The 20,658-nt window shown below is 41.8% G+C and overlaps 1 protein-coding gene across 1 annotated transcript in view; it reads left to right on the forward strand.

Moving 5' to 3' along the window:
- LOC122563501 (RNA exonuclease 1 homolog) overlaps positions 1-20,658 on the forward strand; it is a 77,610-nt gene that overhangs the window by 8,645 nt on the left and 48,307 nt on the right. The window contains exons 4-8 of the mRNA XM_043717309.2: positions 9,043-9,194; positions 9,285-9,401; positions 11,727-11,850; positions 12,269-12,319; positions 17,236-17,376. Of these exons, the coding sequence (XP_043573244.2) occupies positions 9,043-9,194; positions 9,285-9,401; positions 11,727-11,850; positions 12,269-12,319; positions 17,236-17,376 (585 nt within the window). The remainder of the gene's footprint in view (positions 1-9,042; positions 9,195-9,284; positions 9,402-11,726; positions 11,851-12,268; positions 12,320-17,235; positions 17,377-20,658) is intronic.

Genomic DNA, 20,658 nt, shown 5'->3' on the forward strand with positions numbered 1-20,658 from the left:
ATGTAGAGAGAAAATAAGAAATTGTAGACTGCCATTGGCATTGGGGAAGATGCTAGAGTTATTTGACAAGCATTTTAAGGCAGAGCAGAAAACACTGGTAGAATCGGAGACAGTCAGCGTGGATTTAGGAAAGGGAAATCATGCTTAACAAATCTAGTTCTTCAAGGTTGTATCACGATGGGGGGAGCCAGTGGTGGTGTTTATTTGGACTTTCAAAAGGCTTCCCACTCAGTTCCTTCCAAGAGATTAATGTATAAAATTAAAGCATGGGACTGGGAGTAGTGCATTGAGATGGATTGAAAGTTTACTAGCAAACTGAGAAATCAGTAACAATAAGTGGGACTTTCTTGAGTGGTAGAATGTGATGTGGTGTTAGAGCCCTGCTATTTCCAATATGTTAATGATTTAGATGAGGGATATAAATGTATTCTCTCAATCTGTAAATGCCAAACCTGGATGGAAGGGTGACCTATGAGAAGGGTAGAGAGGTGTTGCAGTATGATTTGGACAGGTTGAGATGGCAGGCAAGTGCATTACAGATGCAGTTTAATGTGGGTAAATGTGAAACTTCCCACTTTCCTAGTGGAAATAGGAAAGCAGATTTATTATTTGAATGGCTGTAACTGAGAGGAGTATGTTCAGGACCGGGGTATCCTCCTGCTCAGTCTCTGAATGTAAGCAGCAGGGGTACAATAGGCAGCAAAGAAGACCAACTGTCTTGAGAGAGAGAGAAATAAGATGGACTATATTCAGTATCTTTCGTAGAGTGAGGTAAGGGGTGATGAATTTTGTAGGTTTGAGATTTTCTAGTAGGATAAGACAGCAAATTTAGGAGGTCATTTCCAATGACCAGGGAGCCCAGAACTGGGGTGTTACAGTTTTAAGGATATGAGATAGGCCAGTTAGGATTGAGATGAGAAATTTCTTCACCCAGAATGACAAGTCTGTGGAGTTTACTACCACTCCAAGTGGTTGAGCCCAAAACATTTCCTTTTGGAGAATGACATTGATATAGCTCTGTGGCTTAAAAGGGTCAAGTGATCTGGGGGAGTGTGGGATTAGATTGAGTTTGATCAGCCATAATTATATTCAATAGTACAGCAGGCTCAAAGGCTCGAGTGGTCTACTACTGCTCCTATTTTCTTTGTTTCTGTGTGGGAGTTGCTGGCTGGACTAGCATTTATTTCCTGTCCCTAGTTGTCCTTGAGAGAGTGATGATTAGTTTCCTTCTTGACCAGTTTATCTGCTTTAGGTAGATTTGTGTTAGGAATTTGAATACTATTAGGAATTTGACTGAATGACGATATATTTCCATGTAAGGTCTTTTGAAGAGAGCTTCGCAGGTGGTGTTTCCTGCGTATCCTGTCCTCTTCTGGATGGCACTGGTCTGGTTTGAAAGGTGGTTCTTAAGGAACTTTGAATTTTGCAATGCTGCTATGAGTATTCGTAGTGGAGGAAATGGAGATGATTCCAATCAAATGAGTATGTGTCAAGCTTCTCGCATTGTTGAAACTGCACTCATCCAGGCAAATATGGGGCATTTCCATCAGATCCCTGACTTGTGGTTTGTAGGCAGTGGACAGGCTTGGGGGTGCCATCACCACCACCTTGAGGGCAATTTGGGATGGGAAATAATGTTGGTCAGCCAGTGATGCCCACATCCCATATGAGCAAAAGGCAAGTTGCAGGGATCCAAGATGGTGGTGATCTAAGAAGAGAGATGAAGTCCGAGCCCACACTACCCAGACCACTGCGATATCCTGGGACTCTGGAAGGGTCATGGAGTCCCAGGAAATGGTTAGAGAGCAACTTACCTTGGTTTTCGTTGACCAGGGATGCCGATGAAGGGAAAAGGGTACGTCAGAAGCCGAGCCCGCGGCCCAGACTGCAGGATCCGCCGACTCCATTTCTCACCAGGTCCTGGTGAAGGAGTTTGCGAAATCTCGATGTTGGGCAAGTAGATAGAGGAGAAGCTGGCCCCGATCTCTTATCATGCTGCAGAAGCATGAACAGTGGCTGTGAGATCTGGAGAAAAGGATGGATGAGGTAGAACACAGTCACAATGGTGGAAGCTGATATTGGTTCCTCCATGGATAGGATCCAAGCCCTGGAGACGCAGATCCGTAATTTGGCTGACCTTGAACAGGAGCAGGAGAAAAAAAATTCCGATTGTCGGTCTGCCGAAAGGTAAGAAAGGTGAGTGGCCAGTGGAATTTGAGGATTGGTTGCTGAAATTCCTTAACTCCGGGGCTGGAATGAGAGGCTGGAAGCTCGAGAGGACTTACTGGGTCATGGTTCAGAGGTCAGGTCACCAACATCCTCATCTTGTCTTGGTGCGGTTTCATCATTATAGAAATAAGGAGAAAATCATGGAAGCTTCCAGAATCCAGAGGAAGGATCCAAAGGCCCTAGTGTATGAGAGATCTAAGATCATGTTCTTCCAGGATTTCAGTGGTGGTGGTCCAGAAGAGAAAATCCTATGACTGTGTCAAGAGAAGACTGAGGGAGCTTGGGATCCAGTACTCCTGAGGTATCCAGCTCTGCTTCAGATCACCTTAGATGGATCTGTACATTTCTTTTAGACATGTCAGAGAAGGCTAGAGACTTAGTGGACAAATTAACTTAATCTGAACAATTTTGTGTTTACAAATAGTGTTGTTGGGTATGTCTCCCTTTTTCTTTTTAAAAAGAGGAAGTCTGGTTGGGGCTATCTTTTCCTTTTTTTATTATTGGCAATAATTTGGTCTAAACTGTTTGAGGGCAGTTGAGATGTGTACTTTCAATTTCTAAGTTATCCTTATACCAATGGATGGATGAGGTACTTCCCCCTTTTTAAAAAAAATTCGTTATCCACAGTGTTATCTCATGGTGTATTTTCTTTCTTTACTGCTTGTGTTTACAGTGCAACTCTAGCTAGGAGGAGGGAAAATGGTTGGGATGGCTAGATGCCTACTTACGAGCAGTTTATGTTCGGTTCAAGTATTTTAATGCCTGGGCTGCAGTATTGGCAGCGGGATAGGAAGTTGGGTTTTGGGATGTGTAGTTGCCCCCTTTGGGCAGGAGTTGAGTTCCCCTACACGGCGCCATTGACGCTTTATATGTTGGTTTGTTTTTTGATTTTTCTTGTATATAATCTTTTTGATAGGTTTGTTAACTGTAGTGGGCTTAGTTTATACAGTTTTATTGTTCGATGGATCTTGCAACACGAAGGCTTGGCGATTTGTGGTTTGAGTTTCTCCTCTCTGGTATTTAAATGCTACTGCAGAAGGCAATGGCTAATGACTTGACTAAATGATGTACGTGGAATATCAAGGGCAGTCAGTCACCAATTAAGAGGAAAAAGGTACTTTTGAGTCTCAAAGGAAAAGGTGGCTATTGCTTTGTTACAGGCGACACACTTGGATGATAAGGAGCATTTGAAACTACAGCAGAATGGCTTTGATCGGGTTTACTTTTCATCTTTTAATACCACAAGTAGGGGAGTGGCTATATCGGTTAGCAGGAATCTCCCATTACTAGTGTGTGCTCAAGAGACACAGGAGGTTTGTAATTCTCAAAGCCCAGATAAATTGGGAAGAATATGGTGTTTTAAATGTTTATTGGCCTCCTAGCCCATCCCCTCAAATTTCTGATAGATGCATTCTCTAAATTGTTCAGTCTCCAGTCCCAGCATAGCATTATGGGGGAGATTTTAACTGTCTTGTGGATCCCACGGTAGACAAGTTACCCAAAGGCCCCCTTGTGCCATCTATACAAATGTCTGGAGGCCTCTCCACCCTACAGACAAAGATTTTGTTTTTTTTTTTTCCAATCCGCACAGATGTCACACCAGGATTGATATTTTTTTCCTGACCCCCGTGGCAATCCTGGACTTGGTAGCATCTTGTGCAATTGGTAATATTACCATCTCCGATCACGCTCCAGTGTACCTGTTGGTTACGATTAAGGAGAAAGTGAGGACTGCAGATGCTGGAGATCAGAGCTGAAAATGTGTTGCTGGAAAAGTGCAGGAGGTCAGGCAGCATCCAAGGAGCAGGAGAATCAACATTTTGGGCATGAGCCCTTCTTCTGGAATCCTGAAGAAGGGCTCATGCCCGAAACGTCAATTCTCCTCCTTGGATGCTGCCTGGCCTGCTGCGCTTTTCCAGCAACACATTTTCAGCAGTTACGATTAAGGACCCTACAGTGAGCTCGAGGCACTGGTGAATGGATCCTTTTATCCTTAAGGATAATTTTGTGGAGTAATTTTAGGGCGTTCCTCGGTTAGTAGCCCGTCCGTCCTTTGGGAAACTGCCAAAGCCTATGCCAGGGGGTTAGTTATTTCCTATTCTGCCAGTACGAAGCAGCAGAAGGGCAAACAGCAATGTCTCCTCAAAGCATGGTTGAAGGCAGCCGAGAAGGCTTACTTTGACTGGCCCTCGTTGGCCAAACTACAGAGGATTACAGTGCTGCGGTCTGCATTGAATTCCTTGCTCTCACAGACCGCAAAGAAGGAGCTTACTTTCATAAAGCAAATGGTATATGAACATGATGACAAGCCAGGCAAGTACCCTAGCATAGCTCACCAGGAAAAGGAGTGCCCCTCAAACCATTATGCCGATTAGGGAAGGGTCTGGGAACCTAACATGTGAATCCAAAAATATTAATGTGGCATTCCAGAGATTTTATCTGAATTACACCAATCTGAGGGTTGTGAGGAGGGCCAAGATGGAGTCCTTTCTCAAGGATCTGGAGCTCCTGGGCGTGACCCCTGAGCAAGAGTCTTTTCTCAATGCCCCCTTATCAAAGCAAGAGGTGCAGGAGACTGAAGCAGCTTCAGAGGTGGAAAGGCGCCCGGTCCTGATGGACCTCGCAGTGAATTCTATAAGGAATTTATAAACCTATTGTCAGGCCCGATGCTCAACATGTTCAATGACTTGTACAGTCATGATAATCTCCTGCCATCTGAGAGGCCAATATTTCACTTATTCTTTAAAAAGGGAAGGTCCCGGAGGACTCTGCTTCTTACAGGCCCATTTCACTCATAAATGTGGACTTCAAAATCCTCCTAAGACTCTTGTGTTAAGGCTGGAGACTGTTAAAGAGGACCAGACTGGCTTCATAAAGGGCCACACATCCTCCAATAATGTAATTCAAGCATGTCAACAGACGATAGAGGGATTGGTGATTTCTCTAGATGCAGAGAAGGCATTTGACAGATTTGAGTGACCGTACCTTTTTTATACTTTGGAGTGGTTGGACTTGGGGGAAGCCTTTATAAGATGGGTAAAGGTTCTGTACAGTGACCCTCTCGCTGCTGTCATCACCAATGGGGTATGAACAAGCAATTTTAACACTTGTTCAGCCCTGTCGGCTGCCTTTATCTTTCGCCAATGTGTTTTACATTGGTGATTGAACCATTGGCGGAGGCCATTCATAGGGATCCTAAAATATCAGTTCCAGAAGTGGGATCAAAATTACGTAAGATTTTGTTGTACGTTGTCGCTGTCCTCTCTTTTTTTTTTTGTCAAATCCAGCAGTTTTGGTGCCTTGCCTGATACAATGCATCAGCAAGTTTGGCACCTTTTCGGGGTACAAGATTGATTTTGCAAAATCAGAGGCTATGCCTATGGGTGGCTTTAAGAAGATGCGAAGCTTTGAGGGTGAATATTGATTCCCATTTAAGTGGTCACGGCGGGGGGTGGGATTTTCAATAAGCAAAAGTTCAGGATACTGACCAGCTGGTTCAGCTCTTTTATTTGGTATCGTGAGCAGCCCCTTAGCTAAACTGCATTGTCTCTCAGATTGGGGGGAGTGGATCTCTTGCACATTAAAAGCTACCAACAAAGCTCGCTTTTATCTTACATGAGTGATTGGGCTTGTGGGGGGACCTCTTTCAATATGGTTAGGTATCAAAACCTCTCTGGCAAGGTGCTCCCTTACCAGCTTGCTGTTTTTGGACAAAATGAGGACAGTTAGGGAATATTGCCATAACCCAATAGTTATCAATACTGTTAAAGCATGGAGTGCAATTCAGCAGAGGGAAGGCAATATTGGCAAAATGTCTTCTCTTACACCTATAATGGAATGCCCTGCCAGTAGCAGTGGTGGACTCTCCCTCTTTATGGGCATCTAAGCGGGCATTGGATAGGCATATGGAGGATAGTGGGCTAGTGTAGGTTAGGTGGGCTTGGATCGGCGCAACATCGAGGGTCAAAGGGCCTGTACTGCGCTGTATTCTTCTATGTTCTATAATGGGTATGCCAGATTTTCAACTGGGGATGATTTGATTCAGGATTCAAACATTGGGCAGCTAGGGGTGTGTCTTGCATAGGCGATTTATTTGGTGGAGACACAATGATGTCTTTTGATCAGTTAGCACAGAAACACGACCCTCCACCAGTGAGTTATTTAGTTGTCCACTACCATTTATGACTGAATATGAATATCTAAGCAGACAGAGCTTGGATCTGATCGTAGTTGTGGGATTGCTTAGATCTGTCTGCTTATGCTGTTTCAAATACATTGTCTACATGCATGTAGTCCTGTTTAGTAGCTTTAAGTTGATGATTCCTGTTTAGGTATGCCTGAAACTGCTCGTCATGTTTCTCCTGTGCTTTCCATTGATTCAAGGTTGTTCCCCAGGCTTAAAGGTAATGGTACAGTGGGGGTATGCTGGACTGTGAGGATGTAGATTGCGCTGTAGTATGATTCTGCTGTTGCTGATGGCCCATAGTGCCTCACGGATGCCTAATCTTGAGTTTCTAGATCTGTTTGGAGTCTATCCCATTTAGCACAGTAACTAGTGACACACAACAATGTATGGTACTGTGTGTGAAAGCAAGACTTCATCTCCCTAAGATCTCTGGTGGTCACTTGCATCTGTTCATGACAGTATTGGTAGATGAAATGAGGCCTAGTGTTTTTTCTCCCCTTGTTGCTTCCTTCACCACTACCCTATTCCCAGACCTAGGAAAATCACTGCAATCTCCTTGACTGTCCATGTGGTTGTTGGTTTCCAACCACTTTTTCTTTTTATTTGAAAGAAAGTCCTATTTCTAAGGTGTTCGGAAATGTTTTTTAGCAACATCTTTGTGCATATTTGTATATTTGCTGAGGCTATGTATTTGAAAGCAGTGCTAGAGAATCTCAGCAAGTCTCAGTAGCCAGGACAAGGGAAACAGTTGAGATTTCATGCTAATGCTAATCCATTCTAAAGTCATTATTGAATTCAGTGTTGACTTTTTTTTTCTCTCCACGGGTGCTGTCAGACCTGCTGAAATTCCCTGATTTTTATTTAGGTGTTTACCCCATGTCAAATTAATCTTCTGCAATCTTTATTAGCATCTGAGGGTGTGATGTGATATCTCAGTAACTAGTTCAGTGCTTGAATTTTGTTTTTTCAGTAACTTTGCCATGTTGGCTTTCCAGCTAATAATGTTGAAACAAGTGCTATGGCACTTCAGTTTAAATGTATCAATGTTAATGGCTTTATGGTGGTTCCTAAAAGTATTGGGGGTTGGTTTAACTTGAAGTGATATTGAATTGAATATTATGGACCAGGCCAGATCTTCTCAACACATTAAGAAGGTAGCCTCGACCTTCACTTTTATTAGCTGTTTTAGGCAGATGTAAGGTGGCTATTCCAGGAGTGATGCAGCTGGTCAAACGACTGTTTCAAAATGAAAAAAATTACTTACAGACTACCAAACGAAACCAGAACAGAATATAGAATAACTGTTTCCTGATGAAGGGCTTTTGCCTGCAACGTCAACTCTCCAGCTCCTCTGATGCTGCCTGACCTGTGCTTTTCTAGCACCCAACACTCAAAACTAATCTCCAGCATCTGCGGTCCTCACTTTCTCCTATTGAATAACTTAATCCATCTGAAAACCTAACTGACGCTATCTCAACTTAATGATGCTGTTCCAATTTTGTAACATCCCCATAAACACACCCCTTGGCAAAAAGATAAATTCAAACCCAGGTTCTTACAGGAGAGAGGATCAGCCAGGGATCATTGCTCGAGCATGGAACCTTCTTTCACTATTGTTGCTTCTGTTCCCAGTTAAAACTAAACCAAACTGAAAAAATCCCTGAACTGGGAGAATTGGCCATTCTCCTTTCATGGTCCAAGTGTTTTTTTTAAAAACTTAAAAGCCTTTTTCCCTGATTGTTGCCTTGGGCAGTATCTGTTAGCCATTAGAAAAGACTCCAAACCCTAGACAAATCAGAACCCCTGGCTTTTACAAACCCTCTTGGGGGCAAAAAAAAACAAAGACAACATAACCTTGCTAAAGGAGCAGCTTCATCACGATATCTATTGTATAATTTTTCTCTTGACCCAAATAGAATGGAGAATTGTATGGGAATTGTTTCTTGACATAAACTGAACCAAGAACAACAACAAACCAAATATGGATAGAGGGTTTGAAAAGAGGAACAAATTTTAAACAATAAAGACTCTTTATTGTGAAGAGAAGGCTAATTGTGCCATGGCTGGAATATCTTTAAATCTTAAAACTGAATAGCATTTAAAGCTTTCTGCTGAACCTCTAACTTTATAACATTTATTTATAAAAGAGAACTTTATTTCTTCCCAATGTTTTTTTTTTAAAAAAAAGCTTCACTTTCCACACCATCTTCAACTTTCTTAATCTTTTCCAGAATCTCCAAAGAACGCGTATGCCTGTGGTGTTCTCGAACACTGTTCGTTTGCTTACCCTTCACCTGAGGAGGGGATGAAGTGGTTGGCAGGAGAGCTAAATTGACAAACAAAATTAGAATTGACCCATAACACCCCGCCCACCTTTTATCTGATGGAGTTACTGGGGCATGAAAAGGCATTCAAGCCACTTTTTAAAATTTTCTTTCACAATTCAGAACATTTACTATAGAATGTACTGACTGAATTGACTTACTGCATCATGCAAGTGAATGGATTTGTGGTATTTCCTGTTTTTGTGTACAGCACTTACTGGGCAAAGGTAGGAAGTGAAATGACATTTTGATTGTGGATAGAATATTTTTGTTATTTGTCACTAACTGTGTGATTGCCTCTAGTTTCCCAGAATTCTTTCAGGAAACGTCCCAGTTCACACTCTAGCCCTAGCTGTAACATGTCTTTGAAAGAACAGATTGCTCAAGACCATACTTCCAAAACCACACGTACACTTTCTCCATTGGAATCAGCCAGCCGTGTTCCTGCTCCACAGGTATATAAATGTTGTTTTATTGTTTTGAAGAAGTGCTCAAACATTTGTCCCATTCTCTGAACAAAAGGGCTACCTTTTCCTTTGTTTCAGAGAGCTAGCTCAAAGCGAGGAGCTAAAGTGTCCAACACTGTGCGAAAACAGTATCTTGGCTTTTTTATTGAGGAGTTTTTGAAGACCTGTTCATCTCGACAAGCAGCAGTTAAAAAGGTTAGTACAGAAATTGACTGGAACACTGGCAATTCCTTAAAATGGAGTACATTTAACAACTGCAGAAGAGCACCCCATGTTGAATTGCATTTGTAGAAAACATTATTTCTTATCGTTATTTTGGAGAATCTGTCGTCTGCTCTGTAATTGTTTAATACTTGGGATGGAATATAGTGTGAGATGACAAAGATGAAAGATTGAATGCTGGCAGTTACTTATTGTCTAAGTCTTTCTGTACAAATCTGATCTTGTTTGTGGTGGACATTTAACTGAAATCTGCTGTTTAAAATTCCTAGGTTGCCAGTTTTAACAAGGCCTGCAGGGGAAGAACAGTTGGATTTAGTTGAAGTAATTGAAACTGCTTCCTCTAACTGGGTAACCTCGGCCATTCCTATTAGGAATGTACAAAACTGGTCAACTCAATGCAGCTTGATAGTATTCAGACATGGTGTTTGACGGAGTTGGAGGAAGGGGCAAAAGTGCTTTTTTTTTCTAACCTTTACCTCCCAAGAATTAGTTTCTTTCTCTGTAGCAGAACAATTTGGTGAGCCTGGTAAGTGACTAAAATTTATACTACTTTGAGCTTAAGGCAAGAAAAGCATAGCAACCAATGGTGCATTCCATTAAACATGAAAAGGTAAGTAAATATGTAAAACCTAATTTTAAAATGGCATAATAAATTATCTGTCACTGGGTCAAAATTTTGGAGCTGTTTCCCTAATGGCATTGTGAGTGTATCTAAAGCAAATGGATTGCAGGGATCAGGGAAGGCAGCTCACCAGTACCACCTCTTGGGCAACAAGTGATGGTAATAAACACTGGCTCAGCCAGCAACATGCACATCCCATTAATTTGAAGAAGCTGTAGCATGTGGGAGCTCCTGGATGCCATTGTGATCCAGAACAAACTCTCTGCAGTAGATGTTTGAACTTAGAGCATCTTAGTTCAGTTTTGTTTTGAAGTGGTGTGAATTATGCAAAACAAAAGTGGAGTGTTTCATAAATTCACTGTACTGGGAGGCAGACACATCTCTTTGACCAAATCATGAGATTCCACCCTATGTCCAGGGATTGCTTCACTTCCAGCCCATAGGTAAAGGAACCCAGAGGGCAGAGCCTTAATCTTTGTAATTGTCCAACAGGCCTGAAGTTCTTTCAGCTTCAGGGAAGACTGCAGGGTGGATAAGGCACATGGTACAGAAACCACTCAAGAAGGAGGGAGTAAGAAGAAGCATAATGGTGGTAGGTGACATGTATCGAGGAGGACTGACATTGTTCTCTACTGCAAAGCAAGAGTGCAGATGGCTATCTGCCTCTGTCTTGATTCAGAATATCCACTTAAGACTGAAGATGAACAAGCATGTACCAATGACATTGAGTTTGTGAAAGAGATTCTACATAGTCTGAATCAGAGGTGCCAAATTGAGAAGCTGACCTCAATAGGTCATAAATTGCTAGATTATTACATGAGCCACACAAGTTGATATGTGGGAAATATGGTTAGACAAATACATGCATGACTTAAAGACTGGTGTGGGAGACAAGAACCAGAAACGTTCTTGGCACAGTGGGACTAGTACTGGGAACAGTGAGACGTACATCATTTGGGATGATTTCCCCCACCTGAACTGTGTGGCTGTTGTTTCAAGCCAGATAATTAGAGAGGTGGAAAATTTATTTTTAACTAGTAGTAGCAAGAATCAAATTTGGGAAGATGGGACAGAAATCAAACGAGACCAGACAAAAGAGCAAGTTAAAGTGGGAAATGTTAAAGTGAGTGTGATAGGAGAGGATAGAGTATGAACCAAAAACAGCTGATGTGACTAGAGAATACAAAAAGATAAAACTCAAGGTAAAATTACTTGTGGGTGTAGTGTACAGGTCCTCTAATCATCTAGTGCCCTGTGGGATTTCTCAAATGAGCCTGTATCCATAATACTTCCAGGCAGTGCATTCTAAATCTAGTTGTTATGTGAAGGTTTATCTTCTGGCATCACATTTGCTGCTCTGCAGATTACTGTAAGTCTCTGTCCTTTGATTCTTTTTGCTAGCTAAGAGTAAAGGTAATGAAATTATTGTTGATGTATTGTCAGCACCTGACCACTGAATTTCTATTGGAGCTTTATGATCACCTTATTTCCTTTCATCTTCAGACCTAGTAAATGAGGATAATTATGATCTTAATGCTGTCCTTTTGGCAGATGATGACTGAGGTACAGCAAACCTGGAATCTCCTCAATCCCAACACTTTGGATGCCAGTAGAAGGTCAACATAATTGAGCTAATTGCTTTTGAAAGGAGTCAGTAATTTTTCCTCTTGTTTTAGGCTATGTCTGAAGAAAAAGTTATTTTTGAACGTAGTGCAAACAAGTTCATGTATTTGAATGTAGCTGTGCATGCACTGAAGATCTTGAAGAATCTGGCGAAACAAGGACCAATGTCTTCAGATGGTATGTTTTCAGGCTGCCCTATCCAAGCTATCCCTGTGCAAATTAGCAATGGACATAATTGAAAAATGTCACAAAGTTTGACCAATGTTGAGAGTAATAATACTTTTCAAAAAATCAGAGGAAAATTGATTTTTTTTTGGAGAATTTCTGATATTTTATCAATGATTTAATCATTGCATTGTACACACTTCTTGAATCACTAATTTAATATGAAAACAATGTTTGTTTGACTCAAGTTCCATTTGAAAGCCAACTTTCAGCAACTTGAATCCCACAATATGTACTTTGCAATTGGTTAAATTTTCTTAGGAAAAGACTGCATTGAGTTAAAATGAATAAGTTCTCAATCTACTGCATTGGATGGACCAGTGTGAAATAGCAATGAACTTTGAGAAAACTAAATGTGTTTATTTTCAAGGTTGCCAGCCCTCTAAAAGGAAGAGACTTTCATCAGGAACAATTCTAGAAGGTGAGTTAATCAAGGGTTCTTATCACAATACATTTATCTTGGGAGTGAAATATCAAGCTTTTATTTCAAAAGTCTTTTTTTAAATGCTAGTCCTATTTACATGATCAGAAGTGAAGCACATTTGGACTTCAGTTAGAATATTGTGTATAGTTCTGGGTGCCATGTGATAGGAAAGATGCCAATGCAATGGAGAGTGTGCAGAAGCAATTCACAAGAATGGCGCCAAGGATGAGGAACTTTAGTTGAGGATAGATTGAAATCTGGACTGTTTGCCTTGGACAGAAAGCTAAGAGGTAATCTGAGGTTTACAAAATGAGAGGGTTGGGTAGAATAGATAGGAGCAAGAGAGCATAGACTTTATGAACTGCAAAAGAAGCTAGCGTGAAGTAAGGAAAAGCGTTCACTTAGTGAGTAATTTGGGTCCAGAATGCATTGCCAGGAAATGTGCAGGAGGCATGATCAATTCAGGTATTCACGAGGGCATGTGATGATTATTTGGGTAAGAATAATATGCATGGGCATATGTAAGAGGGAAAAACAAGAGATTGACATGAAGTAATGACACTCATTTAAATGGGCTCCTGTGATGCAAGTGAGGAAGGGTGAATTAGCTCTCATTCCAGTGTCCCGGGTAGGCTGCAACACTATTTAATTCCCCTTTTGCATGTGGCTAAATCTTCCCCAATTAAAATGAAGCAATGAGACAATTGCTAGATATACTTGAGTGAAAGAACATTTATTTTTCCTTGGGTTAGCAGATAAATATTAAAATTTAACAAGCTTTTACATGGACTTAAGAATTGGTGTCTGATACAAAGGAAGTTATAATGAAAATACAGATTAAAGTCCTTAAGGAGACCTGTTTTGTCTCATTAGTCAATGGGATGTGTCACTGGCTAGGCCAGTAATTATTGCCCATCTGTAATTTCCCTGGAGAAAGTGGTGATGAACTGTAGCCTTGAACTCTGTAGAACATGATATAGGGATACCCACAGCTGGCAGGAAGACAATGCCATGATTTTGACTCTGTGACCTTTAAAGGTCACAGTCATTTTAGTTCCAAGTCAGGATGGTGTGACTTGGAGGGGAAATTACAGGTAGTGTTGTGTCCCACGTGGTCCAGGTTACAGCATTGGAAGGTGCAGTTCAAGGAGCCTTGGTTAAATAATGTTTTGCATCTGAAATGTACACCATGCTGCCACTATATCTGTGGTGCTATGAAGTGGGCTGCATTGTGCTGGGTGGGGTGATGTCCTAGAGTGTTGTTAGAACTGAACCCAATCACCGAATTGTTAAAGCATTGAAGGAGGCCATTTAACCCATCATGCCTGCACCACTTATCTTAACTATTAACAGGCTGAGCTGAAAATGTGTTGCTGGAAAAGCGCAGCAGGTCAGGCTGCATCCAGGGAACAGGAGAATCGACGTTTCGGGCATAAGCGCTTCTTCAGGAGGGCTTATGCCCGAAATGTCGATTCTCCTGTTCCCTGGATGCTGCCTGACCTGCGCTTTTCCAGCAACACATTTTCAGCTCTGATCTCCAGCATCTGCAGACCTCACTTTCTCCTATTAACAGGCTGAGGCTAATTTATGAGAATGGGAGAGTAAGGGGTTCACCTGATGTGTTGAAAATTTTGAAAAACAAAGATAAGTCCCCTGGGCCAGATGGGATATACCCAAGTTTATGACAGGAAGTGAGGGAAGAGATTGCTGTGCCTTTGGCAATTTTATCTTTGCTCTTAACTATTCACTGGAGTCGTGCCAGATGATCGGAGGGTGGCAAATGTTATTTCCTTGTTCAAGAAAGGGAATAGGGATAATCCTGGGAATTACAGACCAGTCAGTTTTATGTCAGTGGTGAGTGAAGTATTGGAGAAGATTGAGAGACAGGATTTATAATTCCATGGAAAACCATTGTTTGATTAGAGATGGTCAGCATGACTTTGAAGGGCAGGTCATGTCTCAAGCCTTATTGAATTCTTGGAGGATGTGATAAAACACATTTGAAGGTAGAGCATGGATGTGGTGTACATGGATTTTAGCAAAGCATTTGATAAAGTTCCCCATGATAGGCTCACTCAAAGTAAAGAGGCATAGGATATGGGGAAATTTGGCTGTCTGGATACAGAATTGACTGGCTTATAAAGGACGGAGGGTGGTTGTAGATGGAAAGTGCTCAGTCTGGAGCTTGGTGACCAGTGGTGTTCTGCAAGGATATGTTCTTTGTGATTTTTATAAGTGACTTGGATGAGGAAGTCAAAGGATGGGCTAGTAAGTTCGCTGATGAGATGAGGGTTGGTAGTATGGAGGACTGTTATAGGTTGCAACGGGACATTGACAAGATGCAGAACTGGGGTGAGAAGTGCAGATGGAGTTCAACCTGGAAAAGTGTGAAGTGATTGTTTGGAAGATCGAATCTGAATGTTGAATACAGGGTTAAAGACAGGATCCTTGCCAGTGTGGAGGAACAGAGCGATCTTGGTCTACATCCATAATCTCTCAAAGTTGCCACCCATGTTAAGAGTTAAGGTATATGATGTGTTGGCTTTCATTAGCAGGGCAATTGAGTTTAAGAGCCAAGAGGTTATGCTGCAGTTCTATAAAGCTCTAGTTGGACCACACTTGAACTATTGAGAGTTCTGGTTAGCTCATCATAGGAAGGATGTGGAAGCTTTAGAAAGGGTGCAGAGGAGATTTACCAGGATGCTGCCTGGACTTGAGGGATTGTCTTATGAAAGGTTGAGGAAGCTAGGATTTTCTCATTGGAACAAAGAAAGATGAGAGGTGACTTGATAGAGGTGAACAAGATAATGAGAAGCATAGGTAGTGAATAGTCAAAAGATTTTTTACCAGGGCAGAAATGGCTATCACAATTGTGATTGGAGGAAGGTTTAGGAGAGATGTCAGAAGTAGGTTCTTTACACAGTGGTGGGTGTGTGGAATGCACTGCCAGCAGTGGTGGTAGAGTCAGATGCATTAGGGACGGGATATGGGTGACAGTCAAATGAAGGGTTGTGTAGGTTAGTTTGATCTTTAGAAGGATAAAAGATCGGCACAACATCGGGGGCCAAAGGGTTGTCCTGAACTGTACTGTTTAAGGTTTTGTTTTGATGGACCCTTTTTTTTTTGTCTACCCAGGCAGACATTTTTTTTAAATGAGCAATCAGAACTAGAGGCAATAAAGGGACTAAACTGACTAGGCAATTTGGGTACCCGGAGTATGGGTCTCATCACCTCATGGATTGATTGTGAATTATATAGATCCATTTTGAGGGAAGTTAGCTAAATGCGTGAGGATGAAACCAATAAAATATCCTGTTTGGATAGGATGAAGAGATAAGGATAAGGTGTCTGCAGAATGTAAATATCAGCGTGGACCATTTGAACTGAATAGTTGTCTTTACTGATATGTAAAGATGTCAAATAATAATGTCAAATTAATATTTGGCCAAGTTTCCAGATTTCTTGAGTACTGCCTTAGCACACAGTTCAATCATGGGCCAATGATCTTTCTGGAGACCAAGAAACACTTCACTTGTAGTTGACCACATGTACATCACAGATGAGTAATGTTATCTATGTTCTAACCAAGTTTAATGAAAAACTACTTGAGTCCATAGTCTGTGCCCAGAGATATTTTTCAAAGTTCTTTTTTTTCCAACAGGAGCCAGGGTGTTCCTGAGATATTTGACATTTAATTAATTCTGGCTGTGTTGTTTATGTCCACTCCTATTGCGGCTTCTGCTGTTGATATTACACCATGGATGACTTCAGCTGGCACCTTTAAACAGTTTTTCTGTCATTAGCAAGTTGGAGAATGCTTTAATTTTTAATGTTGGTATCTGCAATCTCCATTATTTAACAGCGCTATGCCAAAAACATTTGTTTGTCAGTATTATGAATATTTTTAATGGTCCTTGTTCAGCATTGGCTTTTATATTTCTGGATGCTTTTGCCTGGCGTATAAAAGGGTAAAGACTGAGCTACCTGTTGGCAAAGCATCTGTTTTTATTCCATTTGATTGTAAGGGATTCAGCCTGCGTTTCAGGCTGATTGGAATGGAATGTCATGCTTGTGTGGCATTAATTGGCAATCTTGCTGAATAGTCAAAGTATGATACCTGTGTCACATGGAGCAAATGCTGGGGTATCATCCATGGTCAGACTAAAGACTCATTCTGTTGTGAGCAGTGCAGAACAGCTGTACAGACTGGGGTCTGCAGATCCTTGGAGGTACATAGAGGCTTTCCTGGGGCCCATAAATATTTTGGGCAGCAGTAGTGTATAAGAATATGTGTAGCATACAATGGGCTGACTGCTTTGCCCAGAAGGGGAATGTGTATATATAAAGGGAGACTATTTTATAAAATGCTATTTTGAAAAAGAAGTCATCAACGTTTGCATATTTTGTTTTATTTTGGGTAGTGGGAGTGTCTGTAAATATCTGCGGGAAAAAACATTCTTCAGTAAAACATATTTGCGAACTGATTTTTAAAATGTAGTTTTTATCTAGCTGTTCTATTTCTGACCTGGATGTAAAGGAAGGCAAAGTTACTGTAGTCCCATAGGACCATAAGGCTGCTCTCATTAGACAAATGTGACTGACTGGTAGTTCTCAGTGAGATTAATAAATCCCATGCTGGCTGAGGTTGAGCCTACAGTGTTGATGTCACTCTGCATATCTAACCAGCCATCCAGCTAAGTGCCCCTCCCTCCCAAACACTCAAGCATGTGCGCACACAATTACCTGGGTATTCTTGATTATGGAGAGAGTTCACTTTCTAGACACTGATCAACCAACATGAGAAATATCTGTTGCTATAAATCAATATCTTGTATTCCAATATCATGGCCTATGAAAGTTTTCCTCTTTGCACCTAATGTCTGATGTAGAGTGTAATATTTTGAACTCTACAGGTGCTGCACTTTATAGTGCTCTCAAGAGCTATGTCTTAACTGAAGGACAGTTGAAGGAAAATGGATATCCTCGCTATGACCCTGAAAACCCAGGAACTGCTCTACTATTCAATGGCGAAGCAAATAAATATATTGCTGACTGTGAGTGTGAAGAGGTTTTATTTTATGGTTACCTGAAAAAAATCATTATACTACAGCAAAATCTACATAATGGCATACTTTATGTAATTGAGTTTTAAATGCACATTTTGTTTAGTATGTGCTTATTCAAAAAGCTCAAGTAGCGCACTTTAAAAATAGTTCATTGGAACTTTATCCATAAAAATGAATAAAATCCACAGTGACCGGTCAAAATAAAGCTTTCTCTCGACTTGAATTTTCAACGTCCTTGTGTCTCTTTGCTGTCTTTGCTGAAGCTAAAAATCTCACAACACCAGGTTATAGTCCAACAGGTTTAATTGGACGCACTAGCTTTCGGAGCGCTGCTCTTTCATCAGCTGGCTGTGACAGCTACCTGATGAAGGAGCGGTGCTCTGAAAGCTAGTGCTTCCAAATTAACCTGTTGGACTATAACCTGGTGTTGTGATTTTTAACTTTGTCCACCCCAGTCCAACACTGGCACCTCTGTCATTTTGATGCTTAACCCTTGTCAATGTTTGGCTCATCTCAATAAACAATGCTGAATTACAATAAACTATTTGTTCTTATCCATGCCTTTTGGGAGGGAAGGGATGGCATATTGTATGACTGCCTTTCTGACCCTTCACCCTAATAATCCATAGTTGATCTCTATCCTCAGCCTATCCAAATTCTCCAGGTCTGACTCCCCCATTCCTCATTTCCTGTGTTCCTGTGAGAATGTGAAACCATGCCTTCAATTCAAATGTATTCCTTTTGTTTTAAATCCCTTTATTTCACTGTCTTTAGTAATCCTTTGTAACACCCAAGATTTTTGCCAGCACCTGATTGTTGGCTTTTGCCCTCTCATTTGTGACTGTCTTCAATTGTTTGTCATTGTGAGATGTCCTCTGCTTCATCTAAATCACCTGAAATTCAATTCCTTTTTGGCTGTCCCATCTCCATCTCAATCCTCCTCTATTCAATCCATGATTTTGGCCTCTGATATCAAACTACTGGCTATTATGCATTTTTCTTTTATATTTCAGGGCTGTTCAATGTTTGTGTTTAGTGGCACCAAATAATTGTAGTTTCTTTTACTGGAGATTGGTTTGTAAATAGCCTTTATTGTAATTAAGCAAGTTATCCAGTAGATGGCGGTATAAGTACATAAACGAATTCATGAACCACTGAACATCTTATTGTCACTGCAAGATCAATTTAATATTGAAGTCTTCTGTAGAGCCGGGTTGCTTTTTAATGTTTATTATACTTCGTATAACATTTTCAATTCTATTTCAATGTTTAAAATGGCAGTTCTTTTCATAATTTCATCCTGTGAACATTTGGAATAGTGATTTTGCTCAGTTATGCTGATTTCCTTTCTCCCCCACAATATAATTTGGCTAGACACTAAATCAATGCAAGGTCAAGGAACTTCAAAATTCACATTTATATCCAAAAGAATGAGCCTTCCACTTTGTTAATTTTGAAAGACTTGCCTGAAATCTTGCCATGCTCCCAGAGAAATTAATCAGTGACAAGTTTCAATTAATTACACTGATGTGTAGCCCCTCAAGAATAGCTTGTTATAAACAATGGTTTAAGAGTTAAGGATATTAGCTCATATTTTAAAATGAGCTTTTTGAATTGGCTCAAACTGTGCACCAATTAAATAAGTAGAGTGTTACATAGTTCAAGTTGACAGATTTAAAGTACATGTTCACAAGTTGTTTTTCATTGATTGATGGGTTGTGGGTGTTGTTGGTTGGCCATCATTTTATTGCCATCCCTAGTTGCCCTTTAGAAGGTGGAATTAACTGCTGCAGTCATATATTGCTGGTAGATCCACAATGTCCTAAAGGAGAAGTCCAGCAGTAGTTAAGGAATGGTGAAGTGATACTTTTCCAACTCAGGATGGTGAGTGGCTTGGAGGGGATCTCGCGGTGGTGGTGTTCCCATGTATCTGCTGCCTTTTGTCCTTCTAGGTGGAAGATTCTTTGAGGATTTTTGAAGTTCTGGAGTGTATTTTTATATTGTACGCACTCCAGCTGGTGAGTGTTAGTGGTGGAGGGAATGACTGCTAGTAGATGTGGCACCAACCAAGTGGGCTGCTTTGACCTGAATGGTGTCAAGCTTCTTGTGGTGTTGGAGTTGCAACCATCCAGGCAAATGAAGAGTATTCCATCACATTCCTGACAGATTCTGGGTGTCAGGAGGTGATTACTCACCACTATATTCCTAGCAGCTGACATCTTGCAGCTGCTGTTATTTCAGTTGATTTTGTGGTCAATGGTAATTCCCCCCCCCCCCCCCCCCCCCCCCCCCCCCAAAATCCCCCTGGATGTTGAACTGGGAGATTCAATGATGATAACACCATTGAATTTCAAAGGGCTGTGCTTGGATTGTCTGCCTGTTAGATGTCATTGCTTGCCGTATTTGTATATTGTGTGTGTTACTGGTCACTTGTTAGCTCAAGCCTGGATGTCATCCAGATTTTGTTGCATTTGAACATTTGACTGCTTCAGTATCTGATTCATTGTGAATGGTGCTAAATATCCCCACAGCTGACATGATGGAAAGAAGGCTGAAAATGGTTGGGCCTAGGACACTATCCTGCAGAACTCCTACAGAGATGTCATCTCAGGTCCAGGACTAACCTCTAATAACCATGATCATCATCCCCTGTGCAGTTTGTTTCTAATCACTGGAGTGATCGCTCCTGCTACCCATTGATTCCAGTTTTGTGAGGGCTTCTTGATGCCACAATTGTATCTGGCCTTGACGTCAAGGACTGTCTGTCTCTCTCACACTCTCTCTCTCGCTCTCTCGCTCTCTCGCACTCTCGCTCTCTCGCACTCTCGCACTCTCGCTCTCTCGCTCTCTCGCTCTCTCGCACTCTCGCACTCTCGCACTCTCGCACTCTCGCACTCTCGCTCTCTCGCTCTCTCGCTCTCTCGCTCTCCCGCTCTCCCGCTCTCCCGCTCTCCCGCTCTCCCGCTCTCCCGCTCTCCCGCTCTCCCGCTCTCCCGCTCTCCCGCTCTCCCGCTCTCCCGCTCTCCCGCTCTCCCGCTCTCCCGCTCTCCCGCTCTCCCGCTCTCCCGCTCTCCCGCTCTCCCGCTCTCTCGCTCTCTCTCGCTCTCTCGCTCCCTCGCTCCCTCGCTCCCTCGCTCCCTCGCTCCCTCGCTCCCTCGCTCCCTCTCTCCCTCTCTCCCTCTCTCCCTCTCTCCCTCTCTCCCTCTCTCCCTCTCTCCCTCTCTCCCTCTCTCCCCTCTCTCTCCCTCTCCCTCTCTCCCTCTCTCCCTC

Source organism: Chiloscyllium plagiosum, unplaced genomic scaffold (genome assembly GCF_037043375.1).
Source record: "Chiloscyllium plagiosum isolate Xiang-an unplaced genomic scaffold, Cpla_swu_hap1 HiC_scaffold_2, whole genome shotgun sequence".
NCBI lineage: Eukaryota > Metazoa > Chordata > Chondrichthyes > Orectolobiformes > Hemiscylliidae > Chiloscyllium > Chiloscyllium plagiosum.